This window comes from Panthera pardus, unplaced genomic scaffold (assembly GCF_024362965.1).
Source record: "Panthera pardus isolate Hobbes unplaced genomic scaffold, ASM2436296v1 HiC_scaffold_11, whole genome shotgun sequence".
In the NCBI taxonomy this organism is placed as follows: domain Eukaryota; kingdom Metazoa; phylum Chordata; class Mammalia; order Carnivora; family Felidae; genus Panthera; species Panthera pardus.
In genome coordinates, this window is record NW_026526666.1 from 55,536,020 (window position 1) to 55,559,940 (window position 23,921).

The window sequence follows — 23,921 nt, forward strand, 5'->3', positions numbered from 1 at the left end:
TCTGAGCCATCAGCCCAGAGCCCGACGCGGGGCTCGAACTCATGGACTCACAGACTCACAGACCGTGAGATCGTGACCTGAGCTGAAGTCGGACGCTTAACCGACTGAGCCACCCAGGTGCCCTGCCCTCTTGCCTGAATTTTAAAGTCATCTATAATCTGGTCCTTCTCTTGTTGACTTACTCTCTAGTTTACTTGTACCCCCCACAAATGCTCTGCTCAATCCCATCTCTGTAACTGTTCTGTTGTTTTTTCTTTCTGATATATCCTTTCTCTTCTCAATCTTACACTTTCCTGCAGACCACTCCCATTCATTATCCTTACTTTTGGGATGACCATTTCCTCGCTTTTCTTTATTCTTTCCACCTGTGAATGCATTTCTTTCTTTTTTTTTAAGTTTATTTTTTTTTATTTTGAGAGAGAGAGAGAGAGCAAGCGGGGGGAAGGGCAGAGAGAAGGAGACAGAATCCTAAGCAGGCTCTGTGCTGTCACTGCAGAGCCCTATGTGGGGCTTTAACTCATGAACTGTGAGATCATATCCTGAGCTGAAATCAAGAGTCGGATGCTTAACTGACTGAGCCACCCAGATGCCCCCTATAAATGCATTTCTAAACAATATATTTTTTTCTGTTTTTGACTCCATTTGAATACAATCATATTGTATATTGTCTTTTTTTGTGATGCTTCTTTTGTTCAAATTCTATCTGTGAGATTAATTTATGTTATAGATAGTTGGAGTTCATTTTTATTGGTTTATATTATTTCATTGTATAGATATACCCCAGTTTTTCATTCTACAGTAGATGGGCATTTGGATTGTTTCCTGTTTGTGGCTATTACAAACAATGTTCCGGGGGCGCCTGGGTAGCTCAGTCATTTGGGCTTCCGACTTGGGACTCAGGTCCTGATCTCGCAGTTCATGAGTTCGAGCCTGGCCATTAGGCTCTGTGCTGACAGCTCAGAGCCTTGAGCCTGCTTCGGATTCTGTGTTTCCCTCTCTCTCTCTGTCCCTCCCTGCTCACCCTCTGTCTCTCTCTCTCTCTCAGAAATAAATAAAACATTTAAAAAAAAACAAACAATGTTCCTGTGAACATTCCTATACATGTATTTTGGTATGCATGTGCATGAGTTTCTCTAGGGTATATATTCAGGTATGGTATTGCTGGTCCTTAAGTATTTTTTATTGCTTGTCTTAGCAGTGTTATTCATCATTAAGTTTATCTGGTAATGCCAAACTGTTTTCAAAGATACCTGAAGAAATACACACTCCCACAACAGTGTTATTTTACCTAGTTGCCATCACTTGGTCCTGCCAACTTTCTCATTTTTACCAATCTGGTGGATGCATGCATGATGCTGTCTTACTGTAAAAGTTTTAATTTGTATTTGCTTGATTACTAATGAGATTGAGCTCTGTTTTGTATGCGTATTGACTATTTGGATTTACTCTTTTGTAAATTGCCTATTTGAATTTTTTGCCATTCTCCCCCTTTGTTTTTTCCCTTTGTATTATTCTTTTTCTTATTGATTTGTGTGAGTACTTTGTACATATTCAATGTATTAACCCACTTATTGATTATATGTTTTGCAAATATCTTTTCCCACCCTGTGGTTTTTAAAAATTCTTTTTATGGAGGGGCATCTTGGTGACTCAGTGAGTTGAGCATTTGACTCTTGATTTTTGCTCTGGTCATGATCCCAGGGTCATGGGATTGAGCCCCACATTGGACTCCGGGTTGAATGTGGAACCTGCTTAAGAGTCTCTTTCTCTGGGCGCTTGGGTGGCTCAGTTGGTTGAGTGCCCAACTTTGGCTCGGGTAATATCTCTGGGTTCATGAGTTCAGGCCCTACATTGGGCTCACTGCTATTAGTGCAGAGCCCGCTTCAGAGCCTCTGTCCCCCTCTCTTTGCCCCATCCCCACTTGCACTCTCTCTCTCTCTCTCAAAAATAAATGAAAACATTAAAAAAAAAGGTGTCTCTTTCTCTCTCTCCCTCTACCCTTCTCCCTTGCTCTGTCTCGTGCATGCTCTCTCTCTCAAGAAATTATTTTTATGGAGTCTTTTGAAAACTAAGTTCTCAGTTTTAATATAATTGATCAGTTTATCTCTCTCTCTCTCTTTTCTTTTTTTTTTTTTTCTCTCTCTCTCTTTTCTAATGGTTAGTACTTTTGAGGTCTTCTTTAAGAAATATTTTATTACCTTGTGGGTGGCTCAGTCAGCTAAATGTCTGATTCTTGGTTGGTTTCCACTTAGGTCATCTTACAGTTGTGGGATCGAGCCTAGGGTAGGGCTCTGTGCTGACAACATGAAGCCTGCTTGGGATTCTCTCTCTCTCTCTCTCTCTCTCTCTCTCTCTCTCTCTCCCTCTCTCCTCCCCTGCTCGCTCACTCTCTCTCTCAAGATAAATAATAAACTTAAAAAAGAAAAGAAATATTTTATAAACCTGTGGTCGTTATGATATTCATGTATATTATCATAAACCTTCTAGTTGGCTCCTTTATATTTAGGTTTATATTCCGCCTGGACTTGATATGTGTATAAGAATTTTAATTTTTTTCCAAATAGATTATCCTTTCCCTATTGACCTGCCCTGCCACTTCTATAATAGATTGTGTCATTATTTGTGGGTCTTTGTCTGGGTTCTCTATTTTGTTTTTTTGGGCTGGTTATACATATTTTCACCAATTATAAATACTCTTAATTATAATAAGGCTTAGAATTTGGTAGAATAACTCCCCCCACCATTTAAAAAAGTGTCTTGCTTTCCCCTAGTCCTTTGAATTGCCTTGTATATTTTAGAATCCACCAAAAACCAAACAAAAATCCCCAAGTCCTATTAGAATTTGATTGGGATTACGTTGAATCTAAACATCAATTTGACAGAGAAATGACGTCCTTATAATACTGAGTTTCCAATCCCTGATTATGGTGTATCTCTTCATTTATTTAGGTCTTCCTTATATCATACGACAAAATTTTATAATTTTCTCTGTAAGGTTTTTGCATATCTTTTGTTAGATTTATTTCTAAGTATATAACCATTTTGTATCTAGCTACATACCTTGTTAAATTCATGTTAATTCTAAAAATGTATCTGTGACTTTTGTGTTTTCTATATAGACAGCCATATCATCTGGAAATTATGAATTTTTGTTTTTTCCTTTCCAAACCTTATAGCTGATTTGCTTTTTTGTCTTGCTCTATAGATGGTTATCTTGCATTACTATGTAGATTATAACCCTTTCTATTTAACATTGTATTCATACTGAGTGTCCTCATTTTGTTTATGATCTCAGAGGGAGGGGAGCTTTCTATGTTTCACTTAATAGTAAGCCTAATGGTTGCTGTAGGTTTTTTTGTAGATACTCTTAATCTGAATTCCCTAGAAAACTGAGACCGATACAAGGATTAAGGTTGAGGGTTTATCTGGGAGGCATAATCCCAGGGATCCTGAGAAAAGGGAAGTGAGGCAGAGATGGGAAACAATGTAAGGTGATACCTTATCTCATTGGCCAGTGCTTCACAAAGGACTGGAGAGACATTGTTTGGCAGGTGTGCTTGCTTGGTCACACAGGGTATCTTTGGACAGAGGAACAGTTTCTCACATCAGTAGATGGGAGTCTAGAAGAAGAAATTTATCTCCCTGCTCTTCTCTTGCATCCTGTTTTCCGTTAGTCAATTCAATCTCCTCAGAGAGTGAACTCCCCTTCACTTCTGGGTTGTGTCATTTTGACCCCTTTGGCAACCAGTGTAGATGTGTCACTAATTTTTCAGTGGCTTTTTACAGAGGAGACATTTTGGTTGCATTTGACAGAATCTCCAGTCAGATTAATTTGCATATAACTGAGTATGTCAGGTCCAGGGATACAGATGATATCAGCAGCCTCTCATCTTCGCATCTTTGATAGATTTTCCACTGAATGGTTACAATGATTGTTGACAGCCCTAGGCTTAAATCCTACCATTTAGTTTTGGCAGAAAACATTCAGGAACTCAATTATTGGTCTGGCTTGTATCACATGTCCTTCCTTGAACAAATTACTGTGTTTAGGGATATAGGGGTTGCTGGCCATTCCTGGTCACCTGTTCACCTCAGCTTGGAGGAGAGAGGTGATGGTGTCAGCCCCACCCAATCCTAAGTAAGGAGTTCCTTACCAAAAAGAAGGGGTTCCTAACCAAAAGAAGGAGGAGGGTTAGAGTGCTGGTCACACCAAAACAACTGATATTCCTTCAAATTGTTCATTGTAACTTGTTGAGATCACTAAAATTATCTAAACATATAGCAATATAGTCAATTGTGCTACCTGCTAAAATTCAAATGTAACTGGTAAATACAAAAATCTAAAGAAAAGCGTTGTAGCCTGATGCAGCCGTGGATCCCTGTTCCTTAAAACTTTAAGTTTAGCTCTGACTTTATTTATTTAAAAAAAAAATTTTTTTTAACGTTTATTTATTTTTGAGACAGAGAGAGACAGAGCATGAACGGGGGAGGGTCAGAGAGAGGGAGACACAGAATCCGAAACAGGCTGCAGGCTCTGAGCTGTCAGCACAGAGCCCAACGCAGGGCTCGAACTCACGGACCGTGAGATCATGACCCGAGCCGAAGTCGGCCGCTTAACCGACTGAGCCACCCAGGCGCCCCGAGTTTAGCTCTGACTTTAATGCCAATCCCTAGCCCTCACAAGGAGGTCTGCTTCGATTTTGTGTTTTGGACTTCCCTTGCCTCTTTTCTGCATCTGCACTCCTGCATCTCATTTGTCCTCTGACACCAAAAACTGCAATCATATCAGCCATTTAATGATTTTCATAAACTTTGCTGAAGATACAGGGATTGTGGGAAGGAGCTGAAGGGTGCAAGACTTTCTTAGAGACTCCACTCTTCCTCTTCTTTTTCCTCCCTTTATCATTGTTTCTCTGACTGGGAAGCAATTTCTTCCTCTTACCTTCACAGAGCAATTCCAGTCATTCCTAGGCTCTTTTTTTTTTTTTTTTAGTTTATTTATTTATTTTGAAAGAGAGAGAGAGACAGAGAGAGTGCAAGTGGGGAAGGGGCAGAGAGAGGGAGAGAGAATACCAGGCAGGCTCCTTACTGTCAGTGCAGAGCCTGATGTGGGTCTAGAACTCACAAACCATGAGATCATGACCTGAGCTGAGGTCGGCTGCTCAACTGACTGAGCCATCCAGGTACCCCGACTCTTTTTCTTTCTTTCTTTCTTTCTTTCTTTCTTTCTTTCTTTCTTTCTTTCTTTCTTTCTTTCTTTCTCTTTCTCTCTTAATGTTTATTTATATTTAAGGGAGAGAGAGAGAGCACAAGCAATGGTGGGGCAGAGAGAGAGGGAGACACAGAATCTGTGTGGTATACTTTACATACCATAAATTAATTCACTTTAAGTGTACCATTCAGTGATTTTTAGTAAATTGATAGAGTTATGAGAAACCATCACCCACAATCTACTTTTAGAGCATTTCCATCACCCCCTAAAATCCCTTGTGCCCATTTACTTCCTATTCCCATTCCAAGTCCCAGGCAACCACTAACCCATTTTCTGCCTGCCTCTCTCTCTAGATTTGCTTTTCCTCTACATATGTAGCTCTTTGTGCCTGGTTTCCTTCACTTAGCATAATATTTTCATGATTCAGCGTGTATGAGTACTTCATTCCCTTTTATAGTTGAATAATCCATTATATGTCTGTCATGCATTTTGTTTACCTGTTCATCACTTGATGACGTTTAGCTTGTTTCTACCTTTTGGCGATGGTGAATAGTGCTTCTGCAAACATTCATGTACGAGCTTCTTTTGAACACCTATTGTCCATTGTTGTGAATATGTTCCTAGGAATGGAATTTCTGGGTCATCTGGTATTTTATGTTTAATTTTTAAGGACTGCCAAACTCTCCCATAGCAACTGCACCATTTTACATTTTCGTTAGCAATATGTGAGGGTTCAGATTTTTCCACATCCTGGCTAACACTGGTGTTTTCTTTTTGATTGTAGGCATTCTAATGAGTGTGAAGTGGCGTTTCATTGTGGTTTTGATTTGCATTTCCCTAATGATTTTGTGATGTTTTCTTGTGCTTATTGGCCATTCACATATCTTCTTTGGTGAAATATCTATTCCTGTCTTTTTCTCATTTTTAATTTGGTTATTTAATCTTGTTTTTGAATCGTAGGAGTTTTTTTATATGTTCAGAATACAAGTCTTTTATTAGGTACATGATTTACAAACATTTTCTCCCTGTCTGCTTAGTTTCTTATTTTCTAAATGGTGAATTTTAAGCAGAGATATTAAATTTTGATGAAGTCCAATGCGTCAAATTTTTTTTTTCTTATTATAGATCATGATTTTGGTGTCATTCTCTAAGACTCTCCTTAATTCATGGTCAAGATTTCCTTCTCTCTTCTGCAAGTTTTATAGTTTCAGCTCTTACTTTAGGTTTATGATCCATTTGCATTAATTTTTGTGCATGGTGTGAGATAAGGGTCTAAATTCATCTTTTGTGTGTGAATGTTCTTTTGCAACACTGTTTGTTGCAAAGACTATTTTTTGTCTCATTGAATTGCCTTGGTACCTTTTTCAAAAATCAGTTGACCGTAAATGTGGTTATTTCTTGACATTCAGTTCTGTTTCATTGATCTGTATGTCTATTCTTAGACTAGTACCAGTGTTCTGAATAGTATTACTTTATAGTGAATTTTGAAATCCAGAAGTGTGAGTCCTCCAACTTTTTACTTCTTTTTCAAAATTGTTTTACTCATTCTGGACTTTTTGCATTTCCATAAACATTTCAGGATCAACATCAGTATAAAGTTTGCCAATTTCTGCAAAAATCCTTTTGGGATTTTGATAGGGATTATGCTGAATCTGTAAATTAGTTTGGGGAGAATTTCCATTTGAACCATATTGAGTCTTCAGATCCACAAACAGACTGTGTCTTCATTTATTTAGGTATTATTTGATTTCTCTCAGCAAAGTTTTAAAGTTTTTAGTATGTAAGTCTTGTCCTTCTTTTGCTAAATCTGTTTCTAAGTATTGCTTCTGATGTTACCATGATGGAATTAAAAACTTGTTTTTGGTTTGTTCATTGTAGTATATCGGGATACAATTGATTTTTGAATATTGAACTTGTATCCTCTGACTTTGCTGAACTCGTTAGTTCTAGTAGTGTTTTTTTGTTTGTTTTTTTTTGTGGGTTTTTTGTTGTTGTTGTTTAATTTTGGGAGAGAGATACAGCATGAGTGGGGAACGGGCAGAGAGAGAGAGGGAGAGAGAATTCCAAGCAGACTCCTCCCTGTCAGCTCAGAGCCCAGTGTGGGGCTCGAACTCACAAACTGTGAGGTCATGACCTGAGCCGAGATCAAGAATCCAATGCCCAACTGACTGAACCACCCAGGCGCCCCATTTCTAGTAGTTTTTTTGCGAGTTCCTTAGATTTTCTGCATATAGAATTATGTTGGCTGTGAGTAAAGAGTTTTATTTCTTCCTTTTCAATATGAACACCCTTGATTTGTTTCTGTCTCTTTCTTTCCTTCCCCTGCTACACTGGCTAGAACCTCTAGTACAATGTTGAATAGTGAGAGCAGATACCCTTGCTTTCTCCCCAGTCTAAGGAGGAAAGCATTCAGACTTTCACCATTAAGTATGATATTGTTTGTAGGCAGATGCTGTAGAAAAGGGAAGGAGAAGAAAAGATTTGAGAAGTATTTAAGAGCATGAATAGGTCTTAGCAACTAATTGTATACAGGATATAGTTTATATGTTTGTGGGAGATTCTGGCTTTATTTTTATGAAGTGGGGTGGAATTGAAGATACATTTATCTCCTTTTGGGAAGATTGACTTTTTACAGTAGAGGTTATCTCCCCGCCCCCCCCACCCTCAGTTTTTTTTTTAGTTGCCAATTTCAGATCAGTGTTAATTTTTTCAAATGGTAAATTTTTAAATTCTTTTTGTGTGTAGTTATAAGATGGTATGTTCTATGAGGTAGGCAACAATGTTATCACCATGTTTTTAGTTGAGGAAATTGAGTTATGGTGGAATATTCTAGATCAGAGTGATGGAGACATCCACGTCCCTTTCAAATAGTGCTTTCTAAATCTTTGACTTATATGCTATTCCAAAATTGTGTCAGATGGGATACATGAGTCATCGAAATCTTTTTTTCCTTATCCTCCCCCAAAAAGGAACTATGTCTTAAATGTTAAGTGTATTATATAGAAGGATTTCTGTTCTTTGGTTTTAACAAATCAACCTCTATCTGTTTTTGTTTTCTTAGACCTTTAGTGGTTACTGGTCCACTGTGAACCTAAATTCCTGAAGAGTTCAACACAGGCTAACTGATAAGTGACAGGGCCTCAGACAGGAGTTTTATTTGGCCATCCTTGAAAGATAGGAAGCAGATCATAACAGTGGTGGTGGTTGTAGTTACAGTGCTCCTATTAATATGTTAGTGTATACACTAGACATTTTCACTGAGTATCTTTAGCTGACCTCATAGGCTAGGTTTTTGAGACTAGAGAACTCATTAATATGAACTGTAGCTAGAATCATCGACTTTTGGAAACTTACTTCCAAGGAAATAGGCCTTAGGAGCTTTGTGGATCTGAATACAAACCCTGCCTCTCTACCTTTAATGAGCTTGGGAAGTTACTTTATTTTTGACGTTTATCTAAAAATATCTGTTTTTTTCTGACTATAAAATAATATATGGTGCTACAGAAAATTTGGAAGTACAAAAGGCCCAAAAGAGAAAATAAGGATCATTCATAATTTTAGATTTAGACAAAAATCTCTAATGGAGCTTGGATTCCAGTGATAATCTTTGCAAAAACTAGAAATAGCCTAAATATTTACCAATAGAGACTGCTGGCTAAATATGTTCTGGTTTACCCATATCTTGACCTCTGTAGCAGGTAAAAATTAGGAGAGCAGTGTTTAAGAGTGGGGCTCCATGTTCAGATCTTGGTTTTATTCCTTATTAGTTATGTGACCTTAACCTCTTGATGCTTAAGTATCCTGATATAATGCCTACTTCATAGAGTTTTTCTGAGGATTAAATGAGGTATAACAAATCTAACCCTTTACACAGTATCTGGCACACAAGTTGTAAATGCTTGATAAGTAGTGTTAGACCATTACTAATTTTATATGCTGATATGGAAAGATTCCCAAGATATATTAAGTGTATAATATAAGGTATCAAAAAAGGTTTTTTATTGTACAGTGTCATATGTGGACATTAAAAAGTAGATGCATCTTTTTTTTTTTTTCTTGTAAAGTTTATGTATTTATTTGAGAGAGAGAGAGAGAGAGAAAGAGAGCATGCAGGGGAGGGGCAGAGACAGAATCCCAAGCAAGTTCTGCGCTATCAGCAGGGAGCCCAGTGTGGTACTCAAACTCATGCACCTTGAGATCATGACCTGAGCTGATAGCAAGAGTCAGACGATTAACTGACTGAGCCACCCAGGTGCCCCGTCACATCTTTTTCTTGAAGGATACCTGATAAAATATTAAGTGGTTACATTTGGGGAATAGAACTGGGGATTGGAGATGGTAGAGAGATGTACCTTTTGTTTTTATCTCTTTGTGAAATTTGAATTTTTTAATGCCAGGTACATACTCCTTTTGTTTACTGTCTTTTTTTTTTTTTAATTTTTTTTTTTTGTCTTTAGTTGGAGATAGTATTTTTTTTACGTTTATTTATTTTTTTGAGACAGAGAGAGACAGAGCATGAACGGGGGAGGGTCAGAGAGAGGGAGACACCGAATCCGAAACAGGCTCCAGGCTCTGAGCTGTCAGCACACAGCCTGACGTGGGGCTCAAACCCACGGACCATGAGATCATGACCTGAGCCGAAGTCGGCCGCTTAACCGACTGAGCCACCCAGGCGCCCCTGTTTACTGTCTTAAAAGATGTCTTTCTGGGCCGCCTGGCTGGCTCAGTCAGAGTATGTGACTCTTCATCTCAGGGTCATGGGTTCAAGACCCACTTTGGGTGGGTGTGGAACCTACTTCAAAAGATGCCTTCTTTTATAGAGTTGTTTCTTTTTTTTTTCTCCAGGTTGGAAAATCGTATTTCCTCTGCTTCTCATAGTAACTTTATTTACATAATTGTAGGGTTTGAACATAGTTCTGGAACCAGACCTTTGCAGATATGCTAAAGACATATTAGAGACTATTTTGAGATAAGTGAAAATATCATATATCTTGTTTAAAAAGAAGAGTTTCACATGGAATAGAACATTGTGTTTCCGTGTTTCACTTAGCAAATGGGACAATAATGATGTCAGCAAGGTTCTTAAAAAAAAGGTTATATATTTAGATTTCTTCTGTGGATTCAGATTTCACCCCCCTGTCCCCCAGCAAATATTTTCCTGTTTGGCAGTAATAGATAAAAAGTCATAATTCCTTGTCCTTTCCCAATCAATTAAAAACCAACCATACTTACAAATTAGTCTTCTGTAAAAGGTATTTGGAAGTTTCATAAACTGAGTAGTCTCAAAATTCATTCTTACTCCCTATCTCCTTTTCTCTGTTTGTACTCTTATACCCATGTCTCCATTTCTCTCTTTCTCTCTCCATTGTCTCAAATATGAGGTTGTAAAGATTAATAGGATATAGTCCCTGTCTTTAAGAAGCTCACATCTGTTGTTCCATTCTAGCATTCTTACCTAACTACTTTCCTGTGGGGAAGGAACTATGAAAATTTCTCTCTATTCCCATTTTTTCACTTCAGCTTAAACATTTATTAAGTACTCAGGATATGCCAGGCACTCTGCTAGAGGGTGCAAAAGTAAATGAAGTCCCACCTTTTACTGCTTGGTTTCTTGCAAGGAGATTGGTAAATAGATTTCAAAACAATTTGATAGATGCTATGTCTGCGATATTGTTTGGTTATCACAAGGAGATAGAAAAGTGCCACCAGACAGAATTAAAGAATATACATTTTCTTTAATGGCAGAAATTAACATGCTTTGAGATATTTGTACGAAATAAGAGCCAGAATAGCATACTCCAATCAGAAGTAAAGTTTCCTTGTCCTCCCTAATTCCTCAAGAAATTGCAAAGGTGCCTCTGAAGACTGAGAATGTGCCAAGCCTGAGAAGCCAAGTTCTCAAATCCTTCACTGTACCTTTTTTTCTTCAACCATACTTTTATATAAAATTGGAGGGTTGCATTAGTATTCCAGAAGAACCTGCCTTGCAATTTATGTGCTTCTATCAAAGAGAATGTTTACAAACATTTGGGCTTTCCTACTCTTGAAATCAAACGTTGTCAGCAAGGCCAGGTTCTTAGTCCATGGTGAAAAGCAGTGTGGCTGGTCTGCTGCCTGGCTGAATTAGCCTCCTGGAAACTGTTTGCTTGAATGTATATGGATGAACACAGAGTACTTGGAAAGGACAGAGGAGGAGTATCTAATCTGAGTGGAACAGAACAGAAATAATCAGGCAGGGCTTTATAGAGAACATGATATGCTTCTCGAAGGGTATTTGCCTCATCTGTACTCCATAGTTAGTTAGTTTTGTCCATTGGGGTAGATTGATAATAACTGAAGAGTTTAAAGCTAAATTGCTGACATCATTTGTATCTTTGAAATATAGGGACATTTCTTGGATTACTATAATAATACTGTTACACACATTAAAAAATCAATAATTCTTCATTGTGTTATACCTTGTCCATATTCACATTTCTCATTATCCCCAACAATGTGTTTTGTAGCTAGTTTGTTCAAATCAGGATCCAGTTAGGAACCATTCATTACATTTAGTTTTATCTCTCAGTCTTTTTTTCTTCTTTTAAGTAGACTTTGCTTTTTTCATATGATGTCTTTTTTATGCTAAAAGTTACTCTGTCTTTAGATACTCATCATGCTAATTTGTTGAAGAGACTTGTGGTACAGAATGACCTGCCTTCTGGTTTTTGTCTGATTGCTTCCTTTGGCACTAGTTTGTTTTAGTGTTCTCTGTATTTCCTGTAAACTGGGTGTTAGATGTATAGGTTTGATTTAATTCAGGTTAAACATTTTTTTGGCACAGATACTTAGGAGGTAACACAATGTTGCATTTCTTTAATCTGTTGTTTTCTTTGTTTTTTCTAGTAAATTTTGATTTATCCAATGTGACTGCTACTCCTAAAAAAGCCTTTATTTGCAGGAGGTAGGCAGTGGCATTGGATGGTAATGAATATTAAAAAAAATTACAAGTAGAAAAATATCACCGTGCATTATATCTAAGGTAAATGCTTTGTGTTACTTGATATGTGTGTATATATACACACACATCATACACGTTTGTATTTGTATGTACAGAGACACATATATATACAAACACATCGACACATACAGACATAATAGATTGCATATATACTGGATTGTGATGTAAGCCTTATTTTGTACTCTGGGTCCCATTCAGAAAAGTTTGACAATCATTAGAGGAACTGACTCATTGTTTGTGAGCTATGCTGTGTCTCTGCACCCCTTGGAGTGAGAACAGCTTATCAAGGTAAATTCCTATACCAAAGGTATAGACCACTATTTACTGTTCCACATATTGGGGAAACCATGTGTGATAACACAAACAAATGAACCAACGGCTGTCATCAACCAAACTACATATTGTGTATTGTTAAAGGTTCTTAAACATACTCCTTTGAGTTTCCTAATTCATTTCAGGAAGGATTCAGTCCACTCCATCTTTATGTTGCTACTTGCAAACACTTTTGCTTTGCTAGTTCTTATAGTAGATCTTCATACCTTTGTGGAAAGAAGTCCTCTTCAGATTTTGTTCTGCCTAGGTAAACCATTTCCCACCTGATGTCTCCATTTCTTGTCTGTGCTTTAGATAGATGGGCCACACGTGGCCATCCAGGTACTCTGGAAGGGTTTGGAGGCTCGTAGACCTTTGTACTCTTCCTCCCCTTAACGTTCTTCATATGGAGTGGTCAGAAAGTAACTCCTATGTTCCATAGAGTGTCAGGGGCTTATAATTAAAGAGAAGGAAGCCTTCAGGGATTAATATGGGAAATCCCTTAGCATTTCCACAGTCTGTTGATACCAGTGAGTGTCTTGGGCTTTTCATCCAGCAGGAAATGGGGGACATCATTTTTTCCACATTAAGTGCTTCAAGCATGTCATACTGCAGAAATCCATTTGTATTTGTCTCTATCTCAGACTGTGGCTTAAAGAAATCATCCTGAGATATGATCCTGCAGTTTGGGAGATGTTTCTTAGCCAGTGTTATCTTCCTGCCATTTGTCACACCACTAATTCCAATGACAAATGTTTTCATAATTACTTTTGAAAATCACGTCTTCCTGAAGTTTCCAGGTGCCAGTTTGAGTCCTCCCAGGCAAAGCGGCAGAAATGCTGGCCAGGTGCATGCCTGTCACTGACCCACCGCAGCCCCCAAAGATTGCTAACTGTGAGGCTCACGGCCCCTCTTTCCACATCCTTACCGGGTCAGAGGTGGCCTAGATCTAATCGATTGTTTTTTTTGGTTTTGCTCTTCATTATCTTTAATGCCAACTATACACAGTGGTACAACTATGATTCAACCCGTCAGTCACCAATCTTGGGTTTGGATAGTCATAACACTGGAGTATCTGTCAGCTGCTCTTTTCCATTTTCTTTTGGGGATTTTTAGCTAGTCCTTTTTTGCCTTGTCTCTGATGTATTCTCTTACCTGATATATTGCCTGGTGTATCCTTCTACCCTTCCCTTCTTCTCTGACTTTTATGTTATGTATAAACAGTGCCAGTTCCAAGAGATCTTATTTTCTTCTTTGACATAGAACATTGTGGCTCTTTTCTGTGACTTTATAGGAAAAGCTCAACTAAGCTCTTTTTTATTTTTGTCTAAACTCTCCTTACTCCTTTTTTTTGTTAAATTGTATTTATTTGTTTTTAGATTTATTTTATTTTTTAAGTAAGCTCTACGTGGGACTTGAACTTAGAACCCTGAGATCAAGAGAGGTTAAGGTCTACCAGACTCCCCTCTCCTTACTCATCTTTACTAGGGTTTTACTTCTGATCCCATGAAGAATGACTAGAGATGAGAGAGGCCCAGATTGGTCATTCTGGAAATCATAGTCAGATGGGGCATCTGAAAGTGGGAGGAGATTAGAAGAAAGATTAAATGCAACATAATTTCCTTCAGGATGTGAGTCCTTTGTTGGTTATTTCCAATATCCTATGGTGAATGACCTTAGTGAGTGCTTTCTCTTGTGAAAATTATAATGCCTGTTGACATAATGAGGGAGCTTGTGGAAATGGAGAGAATTGATAAGAAGGCAAATAGGTCAAGTATTCCATCATGTTCTTTTGGGTGGGGAAGACGGTATTCTCTCATAATTTAGGAGCATGAGTACCTATGGAATTTTTGATTTATTCTTTCCACTTTGCAGTTAATATTAATAGCTTATTAGAAGTAAAAAAGGCTTCCCTGTATTTCCCTGCTATAGAGCTATCACTAGGAGTAGGAAAAATAATTATTGGAAAAAGCAATCTACAGTAGTCTCCCATTATCCACAGTTTTACTTTCCGCTGTCAACCTTAGTCAGAGAGCAGATGATTCTCCTTCTGACCATCCAGCATGTCTCATTTTAGTAGTAGCCTAATGTCACGTTGTAGTGCCTACAGCATTCACCTCACTTCGTCTCATTATGTAGGCATTTATCATTTCACATCACAAGAAAAAAGAATACAGTACAATAAGATATTTTGAGAGAACACATTTATATAACTTTTATTACAGTATATTGTTTAATTGCTCTATTTTATTAGTTATTGTTAATCTCTTTGCCTCACTTCTAAAAAAATTATTTAAATTCAAGTTAGTTAACATACAGTGTAGTACTTACATATAACACCCATTGCTCATCCCAACAAGTGCCCTCCTTAATGCTCATCATTTGTAAATTAAACTTTTTCATAGGTAGGTATGTATAGGAAAAAACATATAGATAGGGTTCAGTATAATCCAGAGTTTCAGGCATCCACTGGGGGTCTTAGAACTATTCACTATGGGTAAGTAAGGACTCTTTTATGATAAAGGACTTTAACTGATATAGGAACTATATTTATTCAGCATTTTTTTTTTGTCTTGAATACTTCGGGCCATAGTGTGGTTAAGAGATTTTATTTCTTGGGAAAATTTTCTCAGTACCATTCCATGAAATCTTTTCATGCAGAGGGTCTCAGTATGAATACATCCCTTGTTTGGGCAATATTTTTATTGCTATCATAGCCCATATGGAAATGGTTTTTATTTTCAAGTTACTACTAATTTTGTTTTTGGGGGAAATTTTGTCATATAGAAATAAGACAAATATTTGTAGCATGGGGATTATCTTTTGTTGTATGTCTCTTTTAATAAAGAAAAGATCATCTCTTTTTGAGGAAACCATATTTCACTTAAGTTTCACTGCTTAACATCTTCTGAAAACAGGATATGTCTTCCACTTAATTGATGGTATGGTGGTTAATTGGCAATTTTTTTTTCTTAGCTGTACATGAAGTAGTAGCAGGTCTTAACAACTAATGACATCCTGTGTTTGATAAAATTCAGATTACTCATGGTTTAGCCCCAGAAACAGTGAGGTAGTGCTGAGATTGGTAGACCGAGTTGAATAGCTCTGAGGAAGGGAGACACAGAATATTTGTTCTATGTTGCCCTACGAAAAACTTTTTCATATTCTCATCTAAGTCTTAAAAGAATCAGGAGATTTTAAGGCCTTTAAACTAAACACAATAGTGAGCACCCATAATATAGGCTTCATTAAGAGGACTAAGGGAAATTCTAAACTGAAGTGAACTTTCTTGTCTTCTCACATCTGGTGGAAAGTACAGAGAATTCCCTTCTATATTTCCCCAGCAAGTTTCCCTTGTTATTAACATCCTGAGTTAGTGTGGTACATTTGTTTTAATTGATGAGCCAATATGGATACATTATTATTAACTACAGTCCTTAGATTACATTGGGTTTACTCTTTGTGTTGTACATTCTGCAGGTTTTAACAGATGTATAAGGAATCTATCTACCATTGTAGAATCATACAGAATAGTTTTGTTGCCCTAAAAATTCTCTATGCACTATTTATTTGTCTCTTTTCCTCCCCATCCCAACCTGGGCAACCCCTATGTTTTTTAATGTCTCCATAGTTTTGCCTTCTCCAGAATGTCACATAGTTGAAGTCCTACAGTAAGTAGACTTTTCAGACTGGATTGTTTCACTTGCAGTATTCTTTTAAGGTTCTTCCATGTCGTTTGTCACTTGATGTCCTATTTCTTCTTGTTGCTGAATAATATTGCATTGTATGGATGTACCACACTTTGTATATCCATTTACCTACTGAAGGATAAACTTCTAGGTTCCAGCAGTTATGAATAATGAATTAGTCTTTTATAACACACAAAAATGTTCTAAAGTACCTCAGATCACTGAGGTAATTCAGTATCTTGAGATTTAAAGAAAAACTTTTTCACCTTTGTATGAAAAGTTTCTAATTGAGCAGTAGGCTCAAAACAGTGCTTGACAAATGTGTGGAATGATTGAATATGAAAAAAGGAAAGGGGTATGGAAGAGAAGAAAGAGGGGAAAGATTGTATCATAAATTTGGATAATTTTTGGAAAATAAGATTTTGTAGAAATTCAGCTGGAAATTTGAATGGGGACCAAGATGCAAAGGGCTCTGAATTCAGAGCATGAGAACACTGCAGGACGCAAGTATCATCAAGCTGGCCCAGAAACCAGGTCATTAGACCTGTTTCAGCTCATTTGCAGTAAAATGGTAGGAGAAAGTAGGATTTAGATTTTGGAAAAGAGTAAAAAAAAAAAGCAAAACCCAGAAGGCTAGTTTTGTAAAATAAGGAAGTGGCCAGTTGGTGATCGTAGTGTAGAAGTTAGATAGTGACTACAGAAAGTTAATTGCACAAAATCTATGGATAGTGGTGTTTATTTTATGTTGTGTTATAATTTCTTTTTTGGGGGGTTATAATTTCTATTTAATAAAAATGCTACTAATGCAGGGAAGTTATTTATTAGATTTGGGACTCACTGAATATTTTGCTTTATAGTTTTGGAAAATGTAAGGAAAATGGGAGACTAATGAGGTATAAAGTCATTTGAATTTCTTCTTTCTTTTTTTAATATTTATTTATTTTTGAGAGAGAGAGAGAGAGAGAGAGAATGAGCAGGGGAGGAGCAGACAGAAAGGGAGACACAGAATCCGAAGCAGGCTCCAGGCTCTGAGGTGTCAGCACAGAGCCTGACCTGGAGCTCGAACCCACGGAATGTGAGATGATGACCTGAGCTGAAGTTGGATGCTTAACTAACTGAGCCACCCAGGTGCCCCAAAAGTCATTTGAATTTCTAAAATATTTCTGTTTCAGGAATGCTATTTCAGTAAATTTGAAATACTAGTATGCCCCCAAGGGTCACTAACCAGCTTGAAATTGTAGAACTTTTAAACTCTAATCCGAATTCAAATAAAGATTTATCTGTTGTATTATGGTAATTCTTTTGTGATTTACTTCATTTGTCAAAAAGTTCAGTAATATTGTATATTTCATAGGGCTAACCAGTCACCTGTTTTGAGTGCCACATGCTAAATATTTTAGGGAAAACAATGGTGAATTAAACACTGCCTCTTTTTATATAGAGTGTATATAAAATGTGGAAAAAATAACTAGGAAGGAGGAAAATGCATTAGATTATAAATGAAAGTCTTAATGAAAGGTGGAATTATTTTTGTTTGGGGTGAGCTATCATAAGTTTGTATACAGTTCCTGTCATTTAGGTTTTACTCTTTTTTTTTTTTTTTTTCCAACGTTTTTTATTTATTTTTGGGACAGAGAGAGACAGAGCATGAACAGGGGAGGGGCAGAGAGAGAGGGAGACAAAGAATCGGAAACAGGCTCCAGGCTCCGAGCCATCAGCCCAGAGCCTGATGCGGGGCTCGAACTCACAGACCGCGAGATCGTGACCTGGCTGAAGTCGGAGGCTTAACCGACTGCGCCACCCAGGCGCCCCTAGGTTTTACTCTTAAAACTAGTTAAGAATTGAATTTGTGGATACAGGACAGAAACAACATTGTGGAAAACAATTTATGTTCACTGACAAGAATTTGGGAAAGGACATGCAAGGCTGGAACCAGGTGATTAGGGTCAGATCGTGGAAAGCCATTAATGCCATAGTATTAAGGTGATTTTCTGTTACTTAAGTAAAAATAGGGAATAGTTTTCTGGGGCATGAATGAAGAGCTAACAATATTAGATAGGAAAGAAGAGTTTTTTTCTTCCTAATTCTTTGTTTATAAAATATTTTAGAATTTTATATCTTTAAGATATGCACATTTTAATATATATATGTTATTATAGCTTCTTGTTCTGTCGTAAGCCAAAATATGTTCCCTGAAATGCCATATACAAAAAAAACCTTCTGTAAGTTGGCTTTCACTTTTCTGTCCTACATCAGCATAAAGATGTTGTACTGTAATTATAGGCAGTATTTACTGAAATATCTTACAAATTTATGACCCTATTGATACTCTGAGATTTTGTTGGTTTTTAAATGGATATTTAATATACTTAGTTTCTTACCATTTTAAACTAAGTTGTTTTCTTTTTAATTTTTTTATATGTTTATTTCTTTTTGAGGGAGAGAGAGACAGACAGAATGCAAGCAGGCGAGGGGCAGAGAGAGAGGGGGACACAAAATCTGAAGCAGACTCCAGGCTCTGAGCTGTCAGCACAGAGCCCTATGTGGGACTCGAACTCATGAACTACAAGATTATGACCTGAACTGAAGTTGGACGCTTAACCGACTGAGCCACCCAGGCGCCCCGGTTGTTTCTTTTTAAAATAATATATTTGCTTTCTTTGTTGTAGAACTGTGGCTGCTGAAGTCAGGAAGCAGATCTCTGGACAATACAGTGGTTCTCCCCAACTGCTCAAAAACCTCAACATTGTTGGTAATATATCCCATCATACCACAGTAAGTAGCATATTTAAAATATGGGATGTTACTGGTGTGTTACTGACGAGGCCATGACAAAATAGTGGAAAGACAAGACCAATGGATTTTGGGTTCCATCAGTAGTCTCATAAACTTACTTGTTGCTACCCCTGTCTTTCCTGAAATTTGAGTTGGAGAATAATGTTAGGAGGTGTGATACAGGTGTTGATTTCTGAGTCAGCTTTGAAACTTTACATTCAGGATTTATCAACTCTGGAACTTTATAGGTAAGACTTCCCAGATCCAAGTTGATTCATTACAGGAACCTTTAGGAATCTGTTCTAGAAATAGTTACTGAAGGCAGCATTAGATAAATATGTGGATTTGTAGTATTGTATGTCCCCTTTAATAGAAGGGAATATACAATTATTGAATCATTGCCTTAACCAGGTGCTATGTCAGAGACATAAACATGTTTTTTTCTTTTTTTAAAGTTTTATTTATTTATTTTGAGGGTGAAAGGGGGGGAGGGGCAGGGAGAGAGGGAGAAAGAGAATCCCAAGCAGTGTCTATGCTGTCAGTATAGAGCCTGATGGCCTCCGTCTCACAAACTGAGATCATGACCTGAGCCAGAATCAATAGTTGGATGCTTAACCCACTGAGCCACCCAGGTGGCCCTAAATATGGGTTTTCTTATTAAGGAAACTGGCATGAGGATAATCAATTTTGATAAAAAATGGATACTTATTAGAGTAAGAATATAAATTAAAACTATGCCTCTATTTGTCAAAAATTAAAAAAGTAGTTAAGAGTGACTTTTGGGGGCACCTGGGTGGCTCAGTCGGTTGAGCGTCTGACTTCGGCTCAGGTCATGACCTCGCAGTTGGTGAGTTTGAGCCCCGCATCGGGCTCTGTGCTGACAGCTCAGAGCCTGGAGCCTGCTTTGGATTCTGTGTCTCCCTCTCTTTCTGCCCCTCTCCTGCTCATGGTCTCTCTCTCTCTCTCTCTCTCTCTCTCTGTCAAAAATAAATAAACATTAAAAAAAAATTTTGGGGGTGCCTGAGTGGCTCAGTTGGTTAAGTGTCGGACTTCAGCTCAGGTCGTGATCTCACAGTCTGTGAGTTTGAGCCCCGCATAAGGCTCTGTGCTGACAGCTCAGAGCCTGGAGCCTGTTTCAGATTCTGTGTCTCACTCTCTCTCTGCCCCTCCCCTGCTCATGCTCTGTCTCGCTCTGTCTCAAAAATAAATAAAAACATTAAAAAAAAAAAAGTGACTTTGGTGGAATTATGTATTTACACTTATTTTTTTAAAGCTTATTTATTTTTGGAAGAGAGTGCGTGCATGCGTGTTCAAGCAGGGCAGGGGCAGAGAGAGAGAGGGAGATAGGATCCAAAGCACGCTCTGCGCTGACAGCAGAGCCCTATGCGGGACTGGAACTCAAAACCGTGAGATCATGACCTGACCTGAAGTCAGAGGCTTAACCGACTGAGCCACCCAGGCGCCCTATTAACACTTCATTTAGGTACTAAATGGTACCAATTATTGAAAAAAGATGGTATGACAGAATATAACAGTTTGATTGCCTTGTAATGACGTGTTTATAATGTTTGTGTTTTTAAAAGTTTTAAAGATGAAATTTAATAACAGTTACATGCTGATTGGAGAAACTTTAGAATATATGGATTTCTGGGTGATTTCAATGTACATGGAGGTGATTCTTTTAATACCCTCTCAGAATCTTGAACTCCTTTTCTGTACTGATAACCTATGTCTCGTATCATACCTCGGCTACTCACTTCCATAGTCATACCTTAGATTTGGTCATTATAAATAATTTTAACCCCTTTGTAATCTCAGTTTTATGCTTCTTACTCTCTGGCTACTACGTCTTTCTTGCTCTCTTGTTTTGGTATCCTGACTCCCAGCTGTCTTTCACCCCCACCAGAATCTAGAATCCATGATTCTACTAACTTTTTCCTGCCCCTCACCTTTCGATGTTTTCTTTTCTTTCCTTACCAAACTTAAATTATTTGTTGATTGTCATAATTACTCTCTTGCATATACATACCCTTGAGTTCCTTAACTTCTCATGTCATCAGCACACCCAGAAGTGCTTTTCAAATCCAGCTCTCTGCTTGTTTCATACCTGCACTTAGCTGAGTGTGGCTCGAGAAAACACAATCCCATTGACTGGTCTCAGTTTATGACCACTCACTTACGTTGGCTTTAACATTTCCAGGCAAATAGTATATTTTCCTAGTCCATTCATTCTCCTACTGTTTTAGTTGATTTATTTCATGCCTCCTTCTCTTAACCCCTAATTGCTGATTCCCATTTTCACTCCTAGGATGACTTGGCTTCATATTGCACTTGTGAAAATCCAAACAGTCAGAAAAGAACTTCCACATACTCCTACCAGCATTTGTGTTCACCGATTGTCATCTGTACCCATGTAGTCTACCTGTTTACTTGTTACTCTAGATGAACCACTAGTGAACAAGTGGAGGGATTAGTTAATCCCTGCTTCTCTGTTATTCAAATATAGTACTTTAAGAATTCTCTCTTCTCTTTTATCACCTTTGCTCTTTATTTTCCTGATCATTCCCATCAGTATACAAACATACTATTATTTCTCCCATGAAAAAAAATCCTGCTATTTTGCCCTACATTTCTTTCTACCTGTCCCCAGCCTCCGGTATATCTTTGCTCTTCTTTGCAACACAGTTCCTTCAAAGGGTTGTCAGAGCTTGATGACTGCAATTTTTCTTCTTGCATTCTCACTGGTAAAGTACTTTTTTAAACTACGAGAATCTTTAAACATACACAGAAATAGACTAGTGTAGACATTGTTATTTTCTTACTTAACCACAATGCTGTTATCACACTTAACAAAATTATCAGTAATTCCTTGGTATCATCTTATATACAGTACATGCTAGATTTCTTTGATTATCTCATAAATATCTTCATAGTTGGTTTATTCAAATGGAGATCCAAATAAAATTTATAGATGGGATTTAGTCTTAGATCACTTATGTTAAAACCAAACCAAAAACAAACAAAGCATTTTCTCCCTCCCCCAACAACTACTACTACTACTTCTTCTCCTTCTCCTTCTTCTTTAACTTTTTAATTTTTATTTATTTATTTTTTTGAGAGAGAGAGAGAGAGCAAAGTGGGGAGGGTCAGAGAGAGAGGTAGAGAGAAATCCCAAGCAGGCTCTGGAGTGTCAGTGTAGAGCCTTTTGTGGGACTCGAACTCATGAGATGTTGACCTGAGCCAAAATCAAGAGTCAGATCCTTAACTGACTGAGACACTCAGGCGCCCCTGCCTCCCCCAGCTTCTAACTTTGTTTGATTTTATGCCATTGACTTGTTGAGAAAATCAAATTAGTTGTCTTATAGACTTGCCTGCCTTTTGGATTTTATGTTTGCTTTTTTGTAGACTTGTTTCTGTATCATTTCCTGTAACTGATTAGATTCTGGTTCAACCTTTTTGAAATTTCTTCCCTTATAGACTCGTTCTTCTATCTTCTGTATTTCCTATAACTGATTAGATTCTGTTTTAACAGCCTTATTGAGTTTTAATTCACATACCAAACAATTCACCCATTTAATTGACAAAATCAGTGGATTTAATACGTTCACAGAAATGTGCAACAATCTCCACAGTCAATTCAGAACATTTTCATCACCTCAAAAAGAAACTCTTCAGCTTATCACCCTTGTATCCTCCTCTGCCCCAGCCCAAAACAATCTCTGATCAAATACCAGAATTTTTGATGGTGTACCAGAAAGGATTGAAAGAGATCTTAAACACTAAATATGTCAAATTCCAACACAATGATTGTTGAAATAAGACAATATCTTAACATTGCCTGTGAGAGGTTTTGTAGTGTTTCACTATTGCTTCTCATCACCCTTTAACCCTAGGTATTGCCCAGCCACTTTCTTTTATAAAATCATGTTGCAGTCTCTTGCCTTGGGTCAGTGAATACAGGATTTTTCCTTGGAGCCTTGCAAAATAATTTATAATTGTAATCAGTTCATCATCATATTCCAAGACTAACCCAAGCATCTGTCTCTGCTGGGCATCAGAAAGAAGGGAGATAGTTGTATCAAAAATAAATTTGTTTCCATGATCCAAGTCTAACTAATACCGTACCTTGAAAGCCAGTGACCTGTGTGAGTTTGGGGAACAAGATCATTTATCCTATATTTAGTGTTTTAAAGAGAGTGTCATAGCTTCCTTCCCTACCCTAAGACTTACTTTTGATATGGCTGGTCATTCTTTGAGGGAAGATTAATTCTGAATTAGACATATACAAGGACTCCCAAATTTTGTCTTTATTTTCAATGAATAGTCGTTTGTGACACTTTGAATCCTGAAAGGTGTGCTGCCCTGCAAGTAATACCTGGGCAGAGAAGCATTGACTTAAAAAGATTAAAAAAAAGGTTCACTTAAATCTGTCTGTCTGTGTGTCTTTGTATCTGTCTATCTATCAATCATCTATCTATCTATCTATCTATCTTTTTGTATAGTATCTATTTGTATTGTGGTAAACTATACATAACATAAAATTGATCATTTTAACCATTTCTAGGTATACAGTTCAGTGGCATTAAGTACATTCACAATGTTGTGCAATTATCACCACTATTACTACTATCCATTGCCAGAAATTTTTCATTATCCCAAGCTGACACCTCGTACTCATGAAATAATAACTCCCTGTTTCCCTCTCTTTCCAGTCCCCAGTTATATTTATTCTATTTCTGTCTCTATAAATTTATCTCCTCTATGTACCACATAAAGTACCATCATATGATATTTGTCTTTTTGTCTCTGGTGTATTTCACTCAGCAATGCTTCAAAGTTTCATCCATGTTAAGACTGAAGAATATACCATTTTATGTGTATATCACATTTTGTTTATCCATTCATCTGTTGATGAACATTGGGTTGTTTGCAC

At 37.5% G+C, this 23,921-nt stretch overlaps 1 protein-coding gene and 1 pseudogene across 12 annotated transcripts in view; one reads left to right on the plus strand and one right to left on the minus strand.

Annotated features, from left to right (window-relative positions):
* DOCK7 (dedicator of cytokinesis 7) overlaps window positions 1–23,921 on the plus strand; it is a 224,801-nt gene that overhangs the window by 5,884 nt on the left and 194,996 nt on the right. For all 12 annotated transcript variants that reach the window (XM_019449048.2, XM_019449049.2, XM_019449050.2 and 9 more), the window contains exon 2: window positions 18,883–18,988. In XM_019449048.2, the coding sequence (XP_019304593.1) occupies window positions 18,883–18,988 (106 nt within the window). The remainder of the gene's footprint in view (window positions 1–18,882; window positions 18,989–23,921) is intronic.
* On the minus strand, window positions 12,694–13,286 carry LOC109266756 (nicotinamide riboside kinase 1-like; annotated as a pseudogene).